At 34.9% G+C, this 17,603-nt stretch overlaps 1 protein-coding gene across 3 annotated transcripts; it reads left to right on the top strand.

The window, feature by feature from the left end:
- The first annotated feature begins 8,633 nt into the window (after positions 1-8,633).
- LOC131929574 (RWD domain-containing protein 2A-like) lies at positions 8,634-15,043 on the top strand. Of its 3 annotated transcripts, none has more exons than XM_059285848.1 (7): positions 8,634-8,715; positions 11,200-11,309; positions 11,723-11,887; positions 13,036-13,162; positions 13,399-13,543; positions 14,065-14,284; positions 14,726-15,043. In XM_059285848.1, the coding sequence occupies exons 2-7, from the start codon at positions 11,262-11,264 to the stop codon at positions 14,936-14,938; spliced, it is 918 nt and encodes a 305-aa protein (XP_059141831.1). In that variant the 5' UTR covers positions 8,634-8,715; positions 11,200-11,261; the 3' UTR covers positions 14,939-15,043. The 3 variants fall into 3 exon arrangements, with proteins under 3 accessions (XP_059141831.1, XP_059141830.1, XP_059141832.1); XM_059285847.1 differs by having other exon boundaries at positions 8,634-8,742; XM_059285849.1 differs by having other exon boundaries at positions 8,634-8,815.
- The last annotated feature ends 2,560 nt before the right edge of the window (positions 15,044-17,603 follow it).

Raw genomic sequence — 17,603 nt, 5'->3', positions numbered from 1 at the left:
AAGGGAAAATCTGTCACGTGTCCTTAAATAGCTGCAGCGATTGGTCGGCGGCTCCAAAATATTAGGTGAGCCCCCGGAATCGTAATTCACATGATCCCGAGTGCTGCATGATGGGATCGTAATAAAATTTTCTGAGGCTAGGGAGGGCTCGCAGCTCTCCAAGACCGAGCTTAGGCCGACTTGCGGATGCAACAGCAGCGCATAACGATAGCTGCCGCAGGTCCTTTAGATGATTGGTGGCTTTGATCGATACGATCACAAAAGAGAAGAGCAAAAAGCGGATATTTTAAATGAAGTGTTATATAATTTTTTTAAAGCGCAGTAGCTTTAACAGGCTCAATAAAATATTTATACATTTAAAATACTTTCTAATCTAACGTTTTAAAGATACATTTTTTTCTAGCAATAGATTTAGTCGAGATGTCTAGTAAATCTAGATATTAGAATAGATCTAAAACCGTCTAGTCATGTGTCGCAGTATGATTTTAATTAGTCTACCAAAAATTATTTTGTATTAATTGTATTAATAGCGAATCTAATTAAACTATTCCAGTGCAAATATAGAATCTATTTGACAATCTATCGGTTAGAGTTTAAAGTAGATCTGTATGATGATGTTAAAAATATTACACCATTGACATTAAAAATATTTTTAAAAGTTTAATACTTTGGAATAAAACTTCATAAATGTTTGGCCTGTAAAATTTATCTAGATTAGGATAACAACAATTCTAGATCTATTTATAAACAATCAAATATCCCCCGACGAAGTAAGGCCTATACTTATAATGCTTATATCATTTTTGAATCTTAATAAAATTAATATTGTTTTGCGTATGCATGCATGAGATTTTCAACGTAATGTGTTATTTATTTTATTTTTTCTTCTCATTTTCACTTAGATTCTACGAAAAAAAGCAATTTTATAATAATTTGGAAATTCTGCTCGCCTCATCATCGTGTGTAAAGGCCTTTTATTTTTCATAAAAAGAATACGCGCCATTTTCGTTAAGTATGTTCTAATATGAAATAATGACGTTGGATGTCGGCTTTTTTTTTCCATTTTTAGATACATTAGCTAAATTAATTAATGAATAAAATTAATCAATAATTTGGAGAAATCATGGTGTGACATAGTCATAGAACTCATTATCCGTATAGCCGTATAATGTTTTAAAACGTATTTATTAGTAACTGATGTGGAATACTTACAAAGCCGTTATTTTTATTTACAAAAAATAATGTAAGTTACATAATATACAGAAGATTTTGAGTAAACAATGTGTTTCTGTTATACTAAATTAAACCTACTAAATCTACTTTAAATAGAAACTTACGCTATTTTAATTTTTTCATCAGTTTTGCTCTCAATAAAATAAATTTTTATTGCAAACTCGTTAACTTTATTGTTGAATGTTACCCGCATGTATTACGCTGAGAACTAAAAGAGCATTGAAGGGGGGGGGGGGGGAGAGAACCAATAGTTACGCCTGTAATATTTTGCGGTTCGCACGGGGAAAGCCTAACTGTCCGATACCGTTAATACCTCGTAACATCTTCCGCCCTCGCTTGAACCCTCGAGAGCAGCAGTAGTCAGCTTGTCCTCTGGTGAACCTCAGAGCGCAACTCGTCAACTCCCATTTTCTCCACTGCAGGCTTTGTTATTGTTAACGTCCTCAGGTTCTAACGAGCCATTGGCCGCTTTCAATAGGTTTAAGCAGAGTTCCTTCTAGGCATCTCTTCTGGGGGGGGGGGGGGGGGGGGAGTCGGGAGGAGGCGAAGAATGTCTTCTCCCCCCCCGAACAAAAAAGAATTGAAAACATATACTTTTACCAGTGTCCGTCACCCTCCCCCCGAAAATTTAATTTCAGCTTCCCCCCCCCCCCCCCCCCCACCCCCGAAGAAAAAAGTTTGGAAGAAACACTGGGTTTAAGACCCCAGAAAACGGTAAAGGTTGTTAAGGTATTTGTAGCATTAACGCGAACTAGCATTGTCTTTAAAATTGATAAAATATTAATTTAAAATTAATAGATCTATATTTAATATTTGTATGTTTCCAAATGTATGTTTAATTTATTGTTGATCGACAGTTCTACTAAATTTCATATAGTCCAACATAATGACCGACTTCGGACACAGGTAAAGTATATTATATTTTCTATATAAATTCCATTTCGTTTCCCCCCCCCCCCCCCCCCGGAGATGCCTGGAAGAAACTCTAAGGGTGTGTCAGAAAATACCAAGTTAAAGTGTGAGTGTGACACCCTACCATTCAATGGTTATAAGCTCAGCCTGTCGCTAATTCAATGCAGGTTGACTTTTTTTAATATAAAACTGAAAGTGTTCACCAATCTTTGCCGACAGTTATTTCAATGTTATGATAGTTATGTGGCAAGTGTTTTTTTTTGTCCTGGCGAACTGAAAAGTCAACTATCCGTGTGGGACTGAAGTGCATTTTAGATCTTACCCAGTCCGTCTTCAGGAAGCAAAAGCTATTTAAGATTTGAAAAAAAAAATTTGTAATAAACCAATAAAATCTGTACAAAATTAAATACGCGTAAAAAAATATCGGAAATGGGAGGGGGCAATTTAGCAAAAACTAAATTCTATAGATAAAGACAAGATTATAACTATTGATCATAACTATTGATTTACCGGATCAGGAAAAACTAATTCTAAAACTAGTCTAAACCTAAAAAACAAGATTATAACATCATATGATGTCGACCGGGGAGAGGCGTAGCGACCCTAAACAAAATATTACATCGAACAGCGACAAAACACAAAAACTGACTTAAAACTTCACTTCTACGGTCGACCCCACTATTTTTTATCATATACATTATGTTACCGGCAAGGTATGAAAATCCGGCATACTATAGAATACCTTGGCAATGTATACAATCCATTTCGTTTTCAGGCAAGGTATGAGATATCGGCGTTGTTTTATACTTTTCATAGGCATTACATACAAATCCCCGGCATTATAAAGCAAGAACTGCTCAGGGCAAGTGTAAAATGCTCAGGTTGGAAAAGTCTTTAGTAACAATCAGTAAAAACATGACAGAAAATAAACCGGTAGTGATCTCCCCTAAACTTTCTCGAATATTCTTATATAAAACAACAGGGGATGGTAACTGGGGATATAGTTATGATTTTTAATCCATTTTAAATACTTAAACTTTTAAAAATAGAATAGAATCTCATAAAAAAAACATTGCGCACCAAGCAAACGCCGAATAAAAACGCGTATAATAGTGCGCAATATTATTAGTACTTTAAAAATTTACATTAGTTTTTTGAGAAATCGGAAGTAGCGTAAATTACTACTTCCAGTCAACGGAAATTACTCAAAATTTAACAGAAGGTAGAGAATTAGATCTTTTACTTACATGTGAAATTTCATTTATCTATCTGAAATAGTACTCAAGTTATAGGCTTTTGAAAAATTCAAAGTAGGAAAAGTACCACTTCCGGTTATCGGAAATCGCTCAAATGTTGATACGGATCTACGATTTTGATAAAATACTTATATATGAAATTTCATCAACCTAGCTGTAACGGTACTCAAGTTATCGTGTTTACACACGGACAGACAGACAGACACACACACACACAGACATACGGACAAGATTGCAAAATTATGTTTTTCCGTATCAGTGAGGTGTAAAACGTCGAGATTTGTAAAAATCTCGATTTTTTTTTTTTTGCACGATTACAATACTTTCTCTATACTACGTATATACGAGAAAGTAAAAACTAAATGAATAACAGGAAATCTTTACTGGCAAAACAAAGGAATCAGAGGTGTTATTAGTTACTTTTTGTTGCATCACGAAAGGCTAGATTGGCATTTTTAGTCATTATCATTTTTTTCTTTTCTTTAGCCGACAAATTAATTTTAGGGTCTATTGCTCTATTTAGTTTTAAATCATTTTCTCAGTAAAATTATGTAACTTCTAGTAAAAGACAACCAAAGTTAGCAGCAAGCGCATTGTTTTCAATGCCTTTATCAAAAGTAATTAAATAAGCTTCAGAAAATGTTCTCAAAAATTGTTAGGTCTTTTGATTGTGCCATGAAGTATTGCAAACTCCTACAGACAAGCACAATGTTGTCAAGCTAGTTAAACTAGAAAATCACGAGCAACCCACCGACGTACACCGAATGAAAGAAAAAGAACACATCTTTCCTTTTGTGTTATTGAAATAAAATAATTGAAAAAATAACCGATCCAGGTCGATCAAACTAAATTCTCAAAATAACTAATGAATGACGACACATGATTCCCCCCCCCCCCCTCCCCTCCCCCCCCCCCCCCCATCATTTTTGATACACGTCATTAAAAATCTGAACTCCCCACTTTCATAATTTCTGGAAGGAATTTATATAGAAAACATATACTTTTACCAGTGTCCGCCCCCTCTCGGAAAATAAAGTCCACCCCACCGAAAATATCATATCCCCCCCCCCCCCGGAGAAAATAGTCTAGAAAAAATACTGCGCACTTTACACTTGTCACATGGTAAAGACTTGTAAGTCCTCCCTTCGTTGTTTCTTTCAGGCATTTCTAACCTACAACCCCCGAACGAAGTAGAATTTATATAGAAAATATATAGTGTCCGCCCCGCCCCCTCCCAAAATTTTCAAGTGCCCCTCCTCCCGAGAAAAAAAGTCTGAAAGAAACACTGCCCTTTGTGAGTGACTCCTAAATTCCGGAGGTAATATTTAAAAAAAAACAACAACAACCCAGTATCTATAGAAAACCAGCGCTTTCTGTTGATCCATAGAGTCGGAAATGGTGTTAACTTCAATAAGCTATTGCGGATTTTGCCTGTTCGAGTCGACCTTAAAATACACTTGAGAGACACCCTTATTAGCACTATATAGCCTATGCCGGCGTTTAGAGTATATTTACTATAGTGCATATTAGCAGAGGCGTCATCAGTGTGGGGCATGTTACGATAAGTGAAGAGGGTAAAACAATAACACAATGCATTTTTTTTTCTAATTTGAAAATTGATACTATTCTTAAGTAATAATGCGCGGGTAACATAATGTCCCCTGGATAAACTACCCTGTTATATCCCCCTCCCCCACCCTAAAAACTAGCTCCCAAGAATATGATTCCTAATATATTGACCCTCCGCAAATATAGATATCTCCTATCAAAAGTTAGATTAAATAAAGGCAAGAACTTAATGTACGGCAGAAGTTTATGTACACTGGAGCTTAATATAGCCTATATCAGGAGCTTAGTATGTGATAGCTTAATTTACATTAGGAACTTAGCGTTCATCAAGAGCCTGGTGTAGTGACATGATGACTTCCGCAGTGAGTTCCTCTCGAACATCCTTGTGGCAATGATTATTTCTGTCTGTCTTCATGACGAGAGCCATATTGTCGCTGGTCATACCGGGAGATAACTCGCACTTTAGATAGGGCATTATTGACATAGGATGGGGATGGAGAGCTAATTAACGGGAGAAAACTTTGTAGGGGCCTTTGACGGGAGGGGTGGACTGGCGGTGTCCGAGCGGCCTGGGAAATAAATAAAAGCGGCCCCTCCCGACTTACATTTTTGTATCACTCAAACTTAAGGACCGATGCCTAAAGCCAAGGTTCACTTTACAAATAATTAAACACATTTAAAAAAATAAATAATCGTAACATTAATAAAATAAGCCCATTACAACGACACACCGGGACATTTTCCTAGCGCCCTCCGGGATTTTCCACGGTGTCGCAGCGGCCTAATCCACTCCTGTTTGACGGTGCGATTTAACGTGACCATTATCACGAAAACAGTGGTTCTTATCTTTTTAGAAGTACCGAACCCCCACCAGTTTCACCGAACCATTCTTAACTGTTTTATCCTCCGCACTGACACAATCGGATCGTGAATCATATGAGTCGGGTGTGCGTTTTAACAAAAGCAAGGCAGGAGCCTATGGGTGTGCAAATAAGAAGGAGGAAGTGGCGCTGGGTGGGACGGGGGGACACACGCTACAAAAGGCTCACCAAAATGCGACAAGCCGGTCGCTTGAGTGGAACCCCCAGGGAAAGTAGAAGAGAGGACGCCCAAGACAGACCTGGAGGCGGGGGTCTTCTTGAAGAACTGAAGCCAACAGGGATGTCATGGGAGACGGCAAAATTAATAGCCGGGGATCGGATGAAATGGAAGGAAATGGTTGAGGTCCTATATTCCATAAGGAGCAAAGAGGACTAAAACAAGTCAAGTGCGTTTTAACCTTTGTCGAACCCCTGAGACGGACTCGCTGAACCCATGGGGTTCGATCGAACACGGGTAAAGAACCACTGCATTAGAGGCTCTGATGCATCATGCTGGTGCAGCCCCTATCATAGTCCATAGAATATATCTTATCCGGTCGGATATCAAGATGGCGTCCGTCCACCCAGCTTATGTCCTGGATTACACTGACGCAGATCAAGACGACGCAATAGTCCTAAACAGTGGCGTCACTAGGTAGGACCCGGTGCGGTAACTGTTACCCCACCCTTTTATAACAATTTAGCATTTTTGATTAGGTGTCGCCCATGTCCCTCTACTATTTTAATTATTTTAAACTGATAAAACATGGTACATTTTACGATTTTTTGTCACCGGGTGTCACCCTGTGCGGACCGACCCCCCCCTCCCCTCCAGCTCTTTTTTACTTTCTCGTATATACGAAGTGTAGAGAAAGTATTGTAATCGTGCACAAAAATAACATGAAATTTTGACAGTTTTCACCGTTTTACTCCTCAGTCCTTCATCACATCCGGAGTATAGAGGACTTATTTTAATCAGGCAAAAATTATAAATACAAATATATAAACATTTTGGCGTTTTATGCGTTATCGAGTCGTAAAAACTGGACTTTGCAATTCTGTCCGTATGTCTGTGTGTGTGTGTGTGTGTCTTTGTGTAAACACGATAACTTGAGTACCGTTACAGCTAGGTTTATGAAATTTCATATATAAGTATTCTATTAAAATCGTAGATCCTGATAATCTTTTGAGCGATTTCCTATAACCGGAAGTGGTACTTTTCTACTTTGAATTTTTAAAAAAGCCTATAACTTGCGTACTATTTCAGATAGATAAATGAAATTTCACATGTAAGTAAAAGATCTAATTCTCCACCTTCTGTCAAATTTTGAGTAACTTCCGTTGATTGAAAGTACTAATTTACGCTATTTCCGATTTCTCAAAAAACGAATGTAAATTTATAAAGTACTAATAATATTCCGCACTATTATGCACGTTTTATTTGGCGTTCACAGGTGTGCAATTCTTTTTTCTACGAGATTTTATTCTATTTTAAAAAGTTTAAGTATTTAAAATGGATTAAAATTCATGTCTTTATCCCGAGTTCCTATTCCCTGTTTTTTTTATAAAAGAATACTCAAGAAAGTTTAGGGGAGATCGCTCCCGGTTTATTTTTTGAGTAAAATTTATCTATAATTGATGTATGTATGACTTAATTCAATCCACACTATATGTCCAACTGAGTCGTCTATAAATGACGCCACGGTTTTTTAAGATCCGTAGGGTCCTCTTGATCAGTGGCGTAGCGAGGTCGGGTGTCACCCGGTGCGGCACTTAATGGTGTCACCCCCCCCCCAGAGTCGTAGCGATTTGCACCCCACCCCCCTCAAACTTCCGATTTGCACCCCCCCTCTTAAACTTTTGATTTGCACCCCCCCTCAAGTTTTTCTCTATATATTTTGCTATTTTTGTCTTGGTGTCACCCCCCTAAATGGTGCCACCCGGTGCGGTCCGCACCCCCGTCTCCCCCTCGCTACGCCTCTGCTCTTGATAAAACAATTACCGCCCCCCCCCCCCGCCCCGCCTTAAAAAGACATCATCTTTCTGCTACAGATGCACTTGTTTTTAAAATTTAACAGCCATTCGTTTGTAAAAGACACATTGACTTGGGTCCAGATATAGCAAAGGCGTAGGGAGGGGTGTGTTTGGGGTTTAACTCCCCTTCTCGCCACGGATATTCAAAATGAAATCTCACGTGTTATATGCCCATATATATATATATATATATATATATATATATATATATATATATATATATATATATATATTATATAAGCATTTGTGGAATAATTACAAACACCCCTATGACAAAATCCTTTCTACTTCACTAAGAAAAGTTCAAATTTTTTAAATTTCAAAATTGCAATTTAAAAAAAAAATAATTAAAAAAAAATTCAACAAGGAAAAAGGCTTCAAAATAAGTTGTAATTCCTGTTTTTGCCAAAACCTCTAAAATTGTATTTTGTGGTAGTGTTGTAGGGCTTTTTCTCGATACATGGACGTGATGGGTATGTGTATTGGGGGGAGTACTGGTGGTTAAAGCCTATTTTAAAAAGAAACGTAACATCATTTATAGACGACTGGTAGCAGCTCAGTCTAGCATAAATATGATATTATAATAACATACTTAAAACATAGCCAAGTTTAAATATTATAACTGATATCGTGATAGAAATATTTAAAGCAAAGCATAATGGATAAGCTTTTTCTAGAATTCGTTATTACATTGTTCTAAAAATACAAATGCGAAATATTATACTAATCATCTTAAAAAGTATAACCGGATTTACGTGGGGGCTAAAAATATGCATTGGCCTAGCCTAGAAATATCGGGAAATGTCTGCGTAGTAATCCCATGAATGCTTGCATCATCATGTTGCACATTTGTACTGAAATTTTACTTGTACTTAAAAGTAATGAGACCTAATGAGTACTCAATGTATCACACTAAGAGCTTTTCAAACCCACATAAATACGTAACCATAGGTTAATAAACCAAAATGATTTTATCATTTTAGTTAAAATCAGTTACAAAGTTAGAGTGACTAGACTAGACACAACTAGCCTAACTTCCAAAAAAATTGGTCGATCCCCCCCAATCCACCCCCACCCCCAATTTAGATCTAGATTAGATCTAAGTCATAAAAAGTTAAAATATGAAAAGTAATTAAGATATCATAATCTATATTATTAGTAAGGCTTGTGTTTGAAAATTATTCAAAATATCTATCTAGCTAGAACAGATCTAGAAATCTAGCTAGAGTTGCTAGAGGGTTTATCAAAGTATCAATGCCCAATGCCAATATCTGAAACAGTTATTTAATAGGCCTAGCCTATTTAATATTTCTAATATTTAACATTTATGTGGGCATACTAACAAATAGTAATATGGTCTATTCATTCTATGCTTATTAAAGTCTTTAGTTTGCTAAAGTCAGTCTTTATGATTCAATGTTCAAATCCAATCTAGATCTATGCTGTAATATAGTATTAAGTGTATTTCATTCTAATTCTCATCTTAAATATTTCAAATTGGTTATATTATTTGCTTAGTTATGGAGTGACTATATCGGTGTATCCATATCAAATTTAAATTACTGTTATGACTATCCATTTAGAATTTGGCCAAGATACCCAGTCCTGGCTGAGGTTGCTCAGGCCTTTGAGGCCTTTGGACCTTTGTAATGATTAGTATTGTTTTTAGCTCAGTTTTATAATGTATACTGTTGGCCCATGTAGGGTCTATATAACAAAATTGGTAATTCCAATGTGATCAATTATTATTTTAATTCTAATGTATAGAATCTAGATTCTAGGTTACATTAGTTAAATAATAGCCTTATTCATTCTTGCGTTAGGTTATCAATCTAGTGGCTGTCGTTTTATGTATTATTGATCAACATTAAATTAAGCTATCATCTCTTAGTTGCTTTTATCTTCCTTTGTTTGCCATAAATGTCTATAGTCAGATTAATTCCCTTGGATGTCCTAAGCATTTTATAATTTTAGTACCCACTTCTAAAAACATTACTAATTAAAGTATAAACAATGGATTGTTGAAATGAAACTTACAGTACACAGTCAAATAAAAAACTTATCTTTCAATTTTTTATTTATACATCAACAAGAATTTTACAGCTTTGCAAATACTTTAAAATGAAAATCTCTCTGCTATTGTATATAGGCCCGTACATTTTTCCTATCAAAGTAAAGTTTATCAAAAGATAAAAAGTAGTTTTTCTTTTGCTTTCAAATTTGCATCTGGTAGATCTGAAATGTTTTCTTACAAATGTTTGTTAGCATTTTTATAATTTATTTAGCTTTGTGTTAAATTTATATGCTACTGATATGGGTAGATTTGCATTGACTATTAATTTCAATGCATCATTTTGTAACATTTTTCTGTTCTAAAAAAATGTGGGCAATCTCTTACATTAAAACCAATACCAACTCTATAAAGTATATTATTCTGCAATATTATTTTCTTCTCTTCTAGCATTTTTACATTGCAACACAATTTGATCTATGGTTCATTTCTGTTCTACATTGCAGCTATAACATTTTGTTCAGCTATTGAAGAAAATATAAGGTTTCAATTTTCAAATTATGTAAGCAAATTTGGTTGCAAAATGGATATGCTAAAAGAGAATAAAATGATATCTCATATGATGCACGTTTGAATTTGCTATTATGTGAAATTAAATATTTTTAAAAAATACTTTATCTACTTACTCACACTTTAATATTCTTCACCCCCTCTTTTAAATAAAATTGTATAATTACTGTTACTTTTTTAAGAAAAAAAAATTATTTGCTTCAGTAAAAAAATCCACTTTCTTTTTTAAAATATAAATTATGAACCATTACTAGGTGTTATATTGCTGCATTTACATGATATTATTTTAATGATTCTTTAAAGTTATATTTTTATTACAAGTTTATTAAATAAGAGTGTAAAATAGCTTATAAAAATACTTCCATGATAAAACATTTGTTTGAAACTACAGTATTCTCCATTTCAAACTTAAAAAAGAAGAAATATCTTTTAAAGTTAAGTTGAAAATTTGTGAACAATAGAACTTTTGATGATCAGCCTAATCTGAGAATTAGAACCTGCATTAGTCCCACTTATGCCAGTATAAACTGATAAGACTATGATAGGATTACTCTGTAGCTTTACAGGCTTATCTTATCAGTGTTGAACTCAAACCTCTGATGTGTCACATAGTTTAACAGATGTCTCAGAGAACTCAGTACACTAGTGATGTGTTGTTGGACTTGCAAACAGAACTTACATCAGCAACCCCTAATCAGCCACAATACTGCACTTGAACTTCATTTGTTTGTAACTGATTTTTTACATTTCTTAGGGAATCCTTTCTCCTGCAAAATGTTGAGGAATACAACAAGCAACAGATGATAAAGGGTAACAATGACAAGCTCAAAATGTTTGGAAGGTTTAGAACTTCAGTTGGCTGAGGTAAGATTTCCCCCATCTTTTACTAACTTTTTGAGTATATCTGGTGTTACCTCCCCTACACCTGTCAAGGTTCAATTAATCTTAAAATTTGAGAACTCTTTACTACTTGTAAATCAAAAAAGAGATAGCTCATATGTCAACTTTTGTAGAAATTAAACTAAAATTATTATTGAAGCTTTTGTATGATATATACGTTTCATATATAGTATTTATTTCATACATTGTTAATGAATTTAGCCAGATGGGTAAAATTTTTACATTTCTGATTCCAGTCTGTTTTTAAATTTCTATTTATTTGTCTAATTGCCGTTATGGGTGTTATAAAGGAACCTAGGCAGCTAAAGTATAAATTAATCATTTATTATGCCGACTGCTGTATTGTTTTGAACATTTATAAAAAAATTGGCATGTAGGTGGAAATGTTGACATCCATGTACCCAAGTCCAGGGGAGTTTGTGTTGGATGACCCGACTACACTTGAGGTTGTTAAAGCTGTTGTTTCTGGTGATCTGGAGTTGGAAGACTTGGAGAACAGGCTGGGGTTTATGGTGAAAATCTCAGTGCAGAATGAGAACAAGGTAAACATCCTCATCACTTGCCCGGGCGGTAAAAATATTTTGTTTAAATAGTTATAACAATCTAGTATAGTCTTTCTATTTTGTTTTTGCTAGTTGAAAACTATATTGTCAGTGTGTTGATGTGAAATGTAAGAGAGGTGTATATGTGCGATCTGGCCTAGCGGTAGAGAGCTATACTGCTAACCCCACAGTCTTGAGTTGGAATCCGGGTTCAGATCAGCAGATTGTCCCTAGTCCACCCAACTCAGATGTGTACCTGATTAGGTAAACAATGGTGGCTTTGCTTAAGCTGGCCACATGATCCTCTTGTATGCCGAGGTCATTGAAACAGATGAACTCTACCTCCTCTGCCCCGTGTGTCTTGGGTACAAACAGGAAAAGATGATGATATATGGGATGGAGTGCTGTATGTGTGAGTCAGTACAACTTACTGTTGTGTTGCATGGCAGTGTTGTGTTTGGGTTTGTTGACATGTGTGTTGTACATAGTAATCGAGGGTAGCAAGGGAAGCGAATGGTCTAGTGACAGCAGGTGTGTTGTGGACGGAAATAAGGGCATGGCAGTCAGAGGTTGCTGTTAGAACGAGGAGGAAGCGTGTTTGTGACTGAGAACAGGGATGATATAGATGATATTAAACTGACTTAGTGCACCCTAACCTCAACAACTAGTGTTGGTCTGTGTCTACTTGTATTGCTACAGGGAATGCCCTCCCAGACAGTATTAAATTTTTAATTAAATTTTACATCCCAATCAAGTAGGCCTTTATCATCCAATTTAGCAGCTAATTTCAACAAGATAGTAATAATAGTCATCATTGGAACATGTCTTGCAAACATTTCACTACATCTAGAAATAAATAAGTTATAGTAAAAAAAGTAAAGTACCGTTTTAGACCAAGTGTTTGTGTGGCAGGAAAGTAAAGTACATCTGTTTCTCTGACCTTAGCATATGAAGGATGGTGTAGTCATTATATTTACTTTCCCTGATTCATGCCAGGTACCCATCAGAGCTGAGTTTACCACCGGCTTTAGTCATGAGCTGAGTTTGAGATTTTTGGGTGCGCAGTTGTATGTCCTACTGCTTGACTATGCTGTCCCTAAAAAAATAAGCAATTTCTTGCAATATGCTGCTATAATGAAATTTCACAGAGCCTGCAAGTCGAGCTGGTTTGTGATCTCCCACATGAGTACCCATTTGTGAAGCCCCAGATATTTGTTAGGGCACCAGATATATGCAGGGAAAGACACAAAAAGTTAAGAGAAGACTTAAACAAAGGTGAGCTCTGAGTTTCAGCGCTAAATCTGGGTGAATTGGAAACATATGACATTGACTAATGTGACGCTATTTTCTGTGACAATGACAGTGCTTGACACTTTCACATCTGACATAAACAGATAAAATTTTATATTTCATCAAAATATGTCTCAATATTGAATTAATAAGTTAAAAACAAATATACCTACATTTCATTAGGCTTTAAAAATATTTTTTTAACACAATTTGTTTTTCAGAACTTGAAAATTTACAAGAAGGGGAGATAGGTATTGGAATTCTTGTGGAGTGGTTAAGAGAAAGGCTATACACAGAGTTACAGCACTTGAGTGACTTCTCCACTTCAGATGGCAAAAATGATAAAAAAGTTGCTGGGCCTGGAAGGTTGGTTGAAATGTTTTTAAATGTGACTGTAGATTGTCATATTTGTAGCTAATTTTATATACAACATGATAGAATGGTTGAGAGTTGTCGGGTGTGAGTGACATTTGACTCTAATCACATTAAGGTTGTATAAATGACAGATGTTTAGCTTCAGTTGCAGGGTATTAATGACATTTTTCTTTAGGGGTCTTCTAGATGACATTAAAATCCAACAGCAGGGTTAAAAACGAACTTTTCCCTTAATCTCAATGATTTAAATGACATTTGACTCCAACTGCAACCCCTCTATCTCCTTCTCTCTCTGATTTGGTGCTTTCATCTAAATAAAGCATCTATCTTAATGCATTTTTTCATGGCTGTTACAACTTGTATTTAAATTAAATATTAATACATGAAATTGTGTTAAATTGATAAATAAAACTACTTACCTTAGACCAATTAAATTAATACTATTTCAGTCATAGATATTGGCTAAGTTTTAAGTTCTTTAACATGTTCTGTTGACTTAAATGTCCTTACAGAGATACAATGTCAAGGATGTGGATTTACAGCCATCACATTTACAGCAAGGCGAAGCGCCAGGAAATACAAGACTGGGGCAAGGAGCTGAAGTTGCATGGGTTCAGTATGCCAGGAAAGCCAGGGATTATTTGTGCTGAGGGCTTCAGTTGTGATGTGGAAGAATTCTGGCACAGAGTCAGACGCATGTCATGGAAAAAAATAGGCATCACAGAGCAGGAGGTTGGTTCCTGAGTTCATTGTCAGTTTATTGTTTACATGTATATGTATGTATTTCATTTTATTAAGTTATGAAAATTATTAGAAGAACGTTTTTTTTTAAAGACCTAAAAAAATTTAAAAAAAAAAAAGAAATGACCCATTTAATATCTTTTAACTGTTTGTTGTAAAATTATTAGATATTTTCTACTGTTAATTTAGATTTAACTGGCTGATACATGTTAAATATGTTTAAACACTTAAAGTGTAATCCTACACCCACATCCTTAGCACATTTTATCAGCAAAAAAATATTGCTAACATGGGACCTTTAACATATGACCTCATTTTATTTGTGGACATTTGATTGTGTGTAAATAATTACATTATCATTGTTATTTGAAATATTTGAATTCCCTAGGAAATTCCAGTAAAAATATTATTTGAGTTACCTGAATTCCCCAGGAAATTCCAATGCCTGAAAAACCTGAAGACATCTCAAAAGTTTACAAGTTTGACCCCTTCTTTGAGCTGGTACTAGATGCCAGGGGAGGTAAGGGCCGTGAATACCACATGGATCTAGGCCAATTTAGTAAATACTTGGAGCAGCACAACTGTGCTCATATATTTAACATCTTTTTTGGACTTGATTCAAAGCAAAATATGGATGGGGATTGATTGTATTAAAATGTTAGGTTGCTGGAAATATAAAAATTTCATGGGCAGTAGAAGTTCTTAGCTTAATCTTTTCTGATATTAATTTGTAAATTGTATTATGCACAACAAATTCTTTATATTTCTAGTCTTTTTAAGTTTTAATGATAAATTGTATACTAATAACTATAAACTTATATTTTACTAAAATCAGTTCAAAAGAACATACATTTCAAAATATATATGCATTTAGTGATAGATACTGAAGTAATTCATATTATTTAAGTTAAATAATATTTACATTGTAACATAAAAAATATTCATTATAAATGTGAGATATTTGAAAAGAAATCTTGAAAGAAAATTAAAATTGTGTTTTTTTTCTCTAAAACAGAGATTATTTGCATTACAAAATAAATTATTATGTCATTAATAAATTTTACTGTGTATAAGTAATCTAATGATAAGCCTATATGTATGTTACAATTTTAAAATGGTTTCTTTTGTCAATTAACTGTAAGTTGTTTTAAAATGTTGGATAACTTTGTGAGTAGGCAACTTGGCAGCAAGACATTTTCAAATAAATTGTTAGCAATGGTGCATCACAATGATGTAAAATTGTATTCCATACATTTGTTTAAACTAGCTTCATCTGCCCTGTTAATTTAGAAGATGTTACAATTGAAAACCAAAAGGTGGCCTTCGATTAATTGTGATAAAAATGTTTTCATTTCTATTTTATTTGTTTTGACATAATAATTGCTTAACCTTTTAATTGCATTTAAAACATTTATTGCACACACTTTCACTCAGTTTTATGGGTGTTATGGTTTTTTGCAAATCACATTGGTGGTGTAATGGTGACAATGATCTATGTTATAATTCATGTGCTAGATTATGGGATGAGGTGGTTGGATGGTTGACTGCTAACCCCATAGGAGTTCAGATAATGGGCTCGAGTCTGTTGGAGCACTCAGCTCTGATGAATATCAGACTCACGTTGCGGAAAGTAAAGGCAGCTAGCCGTCGTGCTGCTGACCACACTAGCCCTTGATAAAATTATGCTGAAGTCAATGAAACAGGTGGACTCTACACCTGTCATGTGACTTAATTTTACTTTTTAAAAATACTGGATTTTTTTTATGGTAGAATTCTTTTTATGAGTACCCATCACACAATTTAGAAGTAAGGTAAGATGAAAAAAACAACACCAGAATAAAAAAGAGGTTTATCAGTTGATAAAAAAATTATTGAGATCAGTAAGTTTATGTTATGTAGTTAACTGTAATAGTAGTTTGTAATTTAGAATATTTGTAGCATTTATGTGGTAATGATAAATTAAGAAAAAATAATCTGAAACTGATATCAAGAAATGAAATTTTTAGGTGCTTGTGTTGAAATAAATGGTTTAAAATTTGAACTGAATTATTTCCCCTTCATTATAATGTTTCTAAAAAGTTTACTTGTGTGTTCTAAATGGCTAAACAAATGTAATAAAATAATGCAAAATTCTTTGTGCTTGTTCATTTCTTAAAATATAATTTTTATAAAATAAAGATAGTACGGGGAGGGTTAATGACTACCATCCAGTAATTAATTTAAGTAGTAATTTTGTTCTTAAAATATCTGTGCTTTAATAAAGTTATAAATATATGCTGTTTTGGTATGATCTCAATGCAGGTAGTCATGGTGAGGGGTGGAAGCTACTATTTGTCTGTATCGTCGTACCTATACTTGTGTCGCCTTTTTGTCGAATAATGGTCCTTGTTGTGTTTGAGGCTAACGGTCAGTTCCATTTCGCGGTTCAAAGGTCACGCCAGCCCGCGTCTTTCGTGCATAGGTTGTGATTGTGCTCTGCCATGAAAGCTTTATTTTTGTAGAGCTGATTGGCAGAAGTGGTTACACGTCTGACTTGATGCATGGAAGTGGAAGGCGAGGCGATTTGGTGCCGTGTGGAATGGTAGGTTCGGAACACGTCGGGTCTGTCTGTTCTGTCTTTACTTGGACTATATTCTGTACCTTTGTCTACCCTTGGCGTTGAAATAACACTTTCTGTTTACATTGCTAATGCAGGTAGTCAAAAATTTTATTGGAAGAGTTGTCCATGCTGTTTAAAATTTTAAAAAAGGGGAAGCTATTAGATATTTATAAAGAATCTACTTTTTATCAGGTTGTGTCCCTTAGATTTTACGGTCCGGACCCACAAACTCAAAGAGTATGCCCCTGTTAATGTTATGCCGCTCGAAAGTAATTAGGAATTCCACACAAGTGATAACGAAAATATTGTATACAGAAAAGTTTCATCCAATTAATCTTGTCAGACAAAACAGACCTACAATATTTAACCTAACATCGTTTACTGAATTTGAAGAAATTGTACTCAATACCTTCTATCTACAAAACAGATATTGTTAGCTCCCTTCCCTCATCAAGGAAATCTTTTGACCATAGGTCATTGTCACCTATCACAAACTCTATTCGTCTTCACTGATTTTAAAGGATTTAAAAATATTTTCTAGTTTAGTATATGAAATAGGCATACCGTATATAATACTATATATAAATAAATATCAGTACATCAGTGCTTTCTACAATTGTAGCTGTAGCTCCCATAGGCGTAGCGAGGGGGTGTACATATGTCCCCGGGCGACGACCTTAGGGGTCGCCAAAATGGGTTTGAAAAAAAAAT

The sequence above is a fragment of the Physella acuta genome, unplaced genomic scaffold, assembly GCF_028476545.2.
Source record: "Physella acuta isolate Inbredline_101_S28 unplaced genomic scaffold, ASM2847654v3 ptg001651l, whole genome shotgun sequence".
Taxonomy (NCBI): domain Eukaryota; kingdom Metazoa; phylum Mollusca; class Gastropoda; family Physidae; genus Physella; species Physella acuta.
The sequence above is the reverse complement of the archived record's forward strand: the minus strand, read 5'-3'. Positions and strand labels throughout refer to the sequence as shown.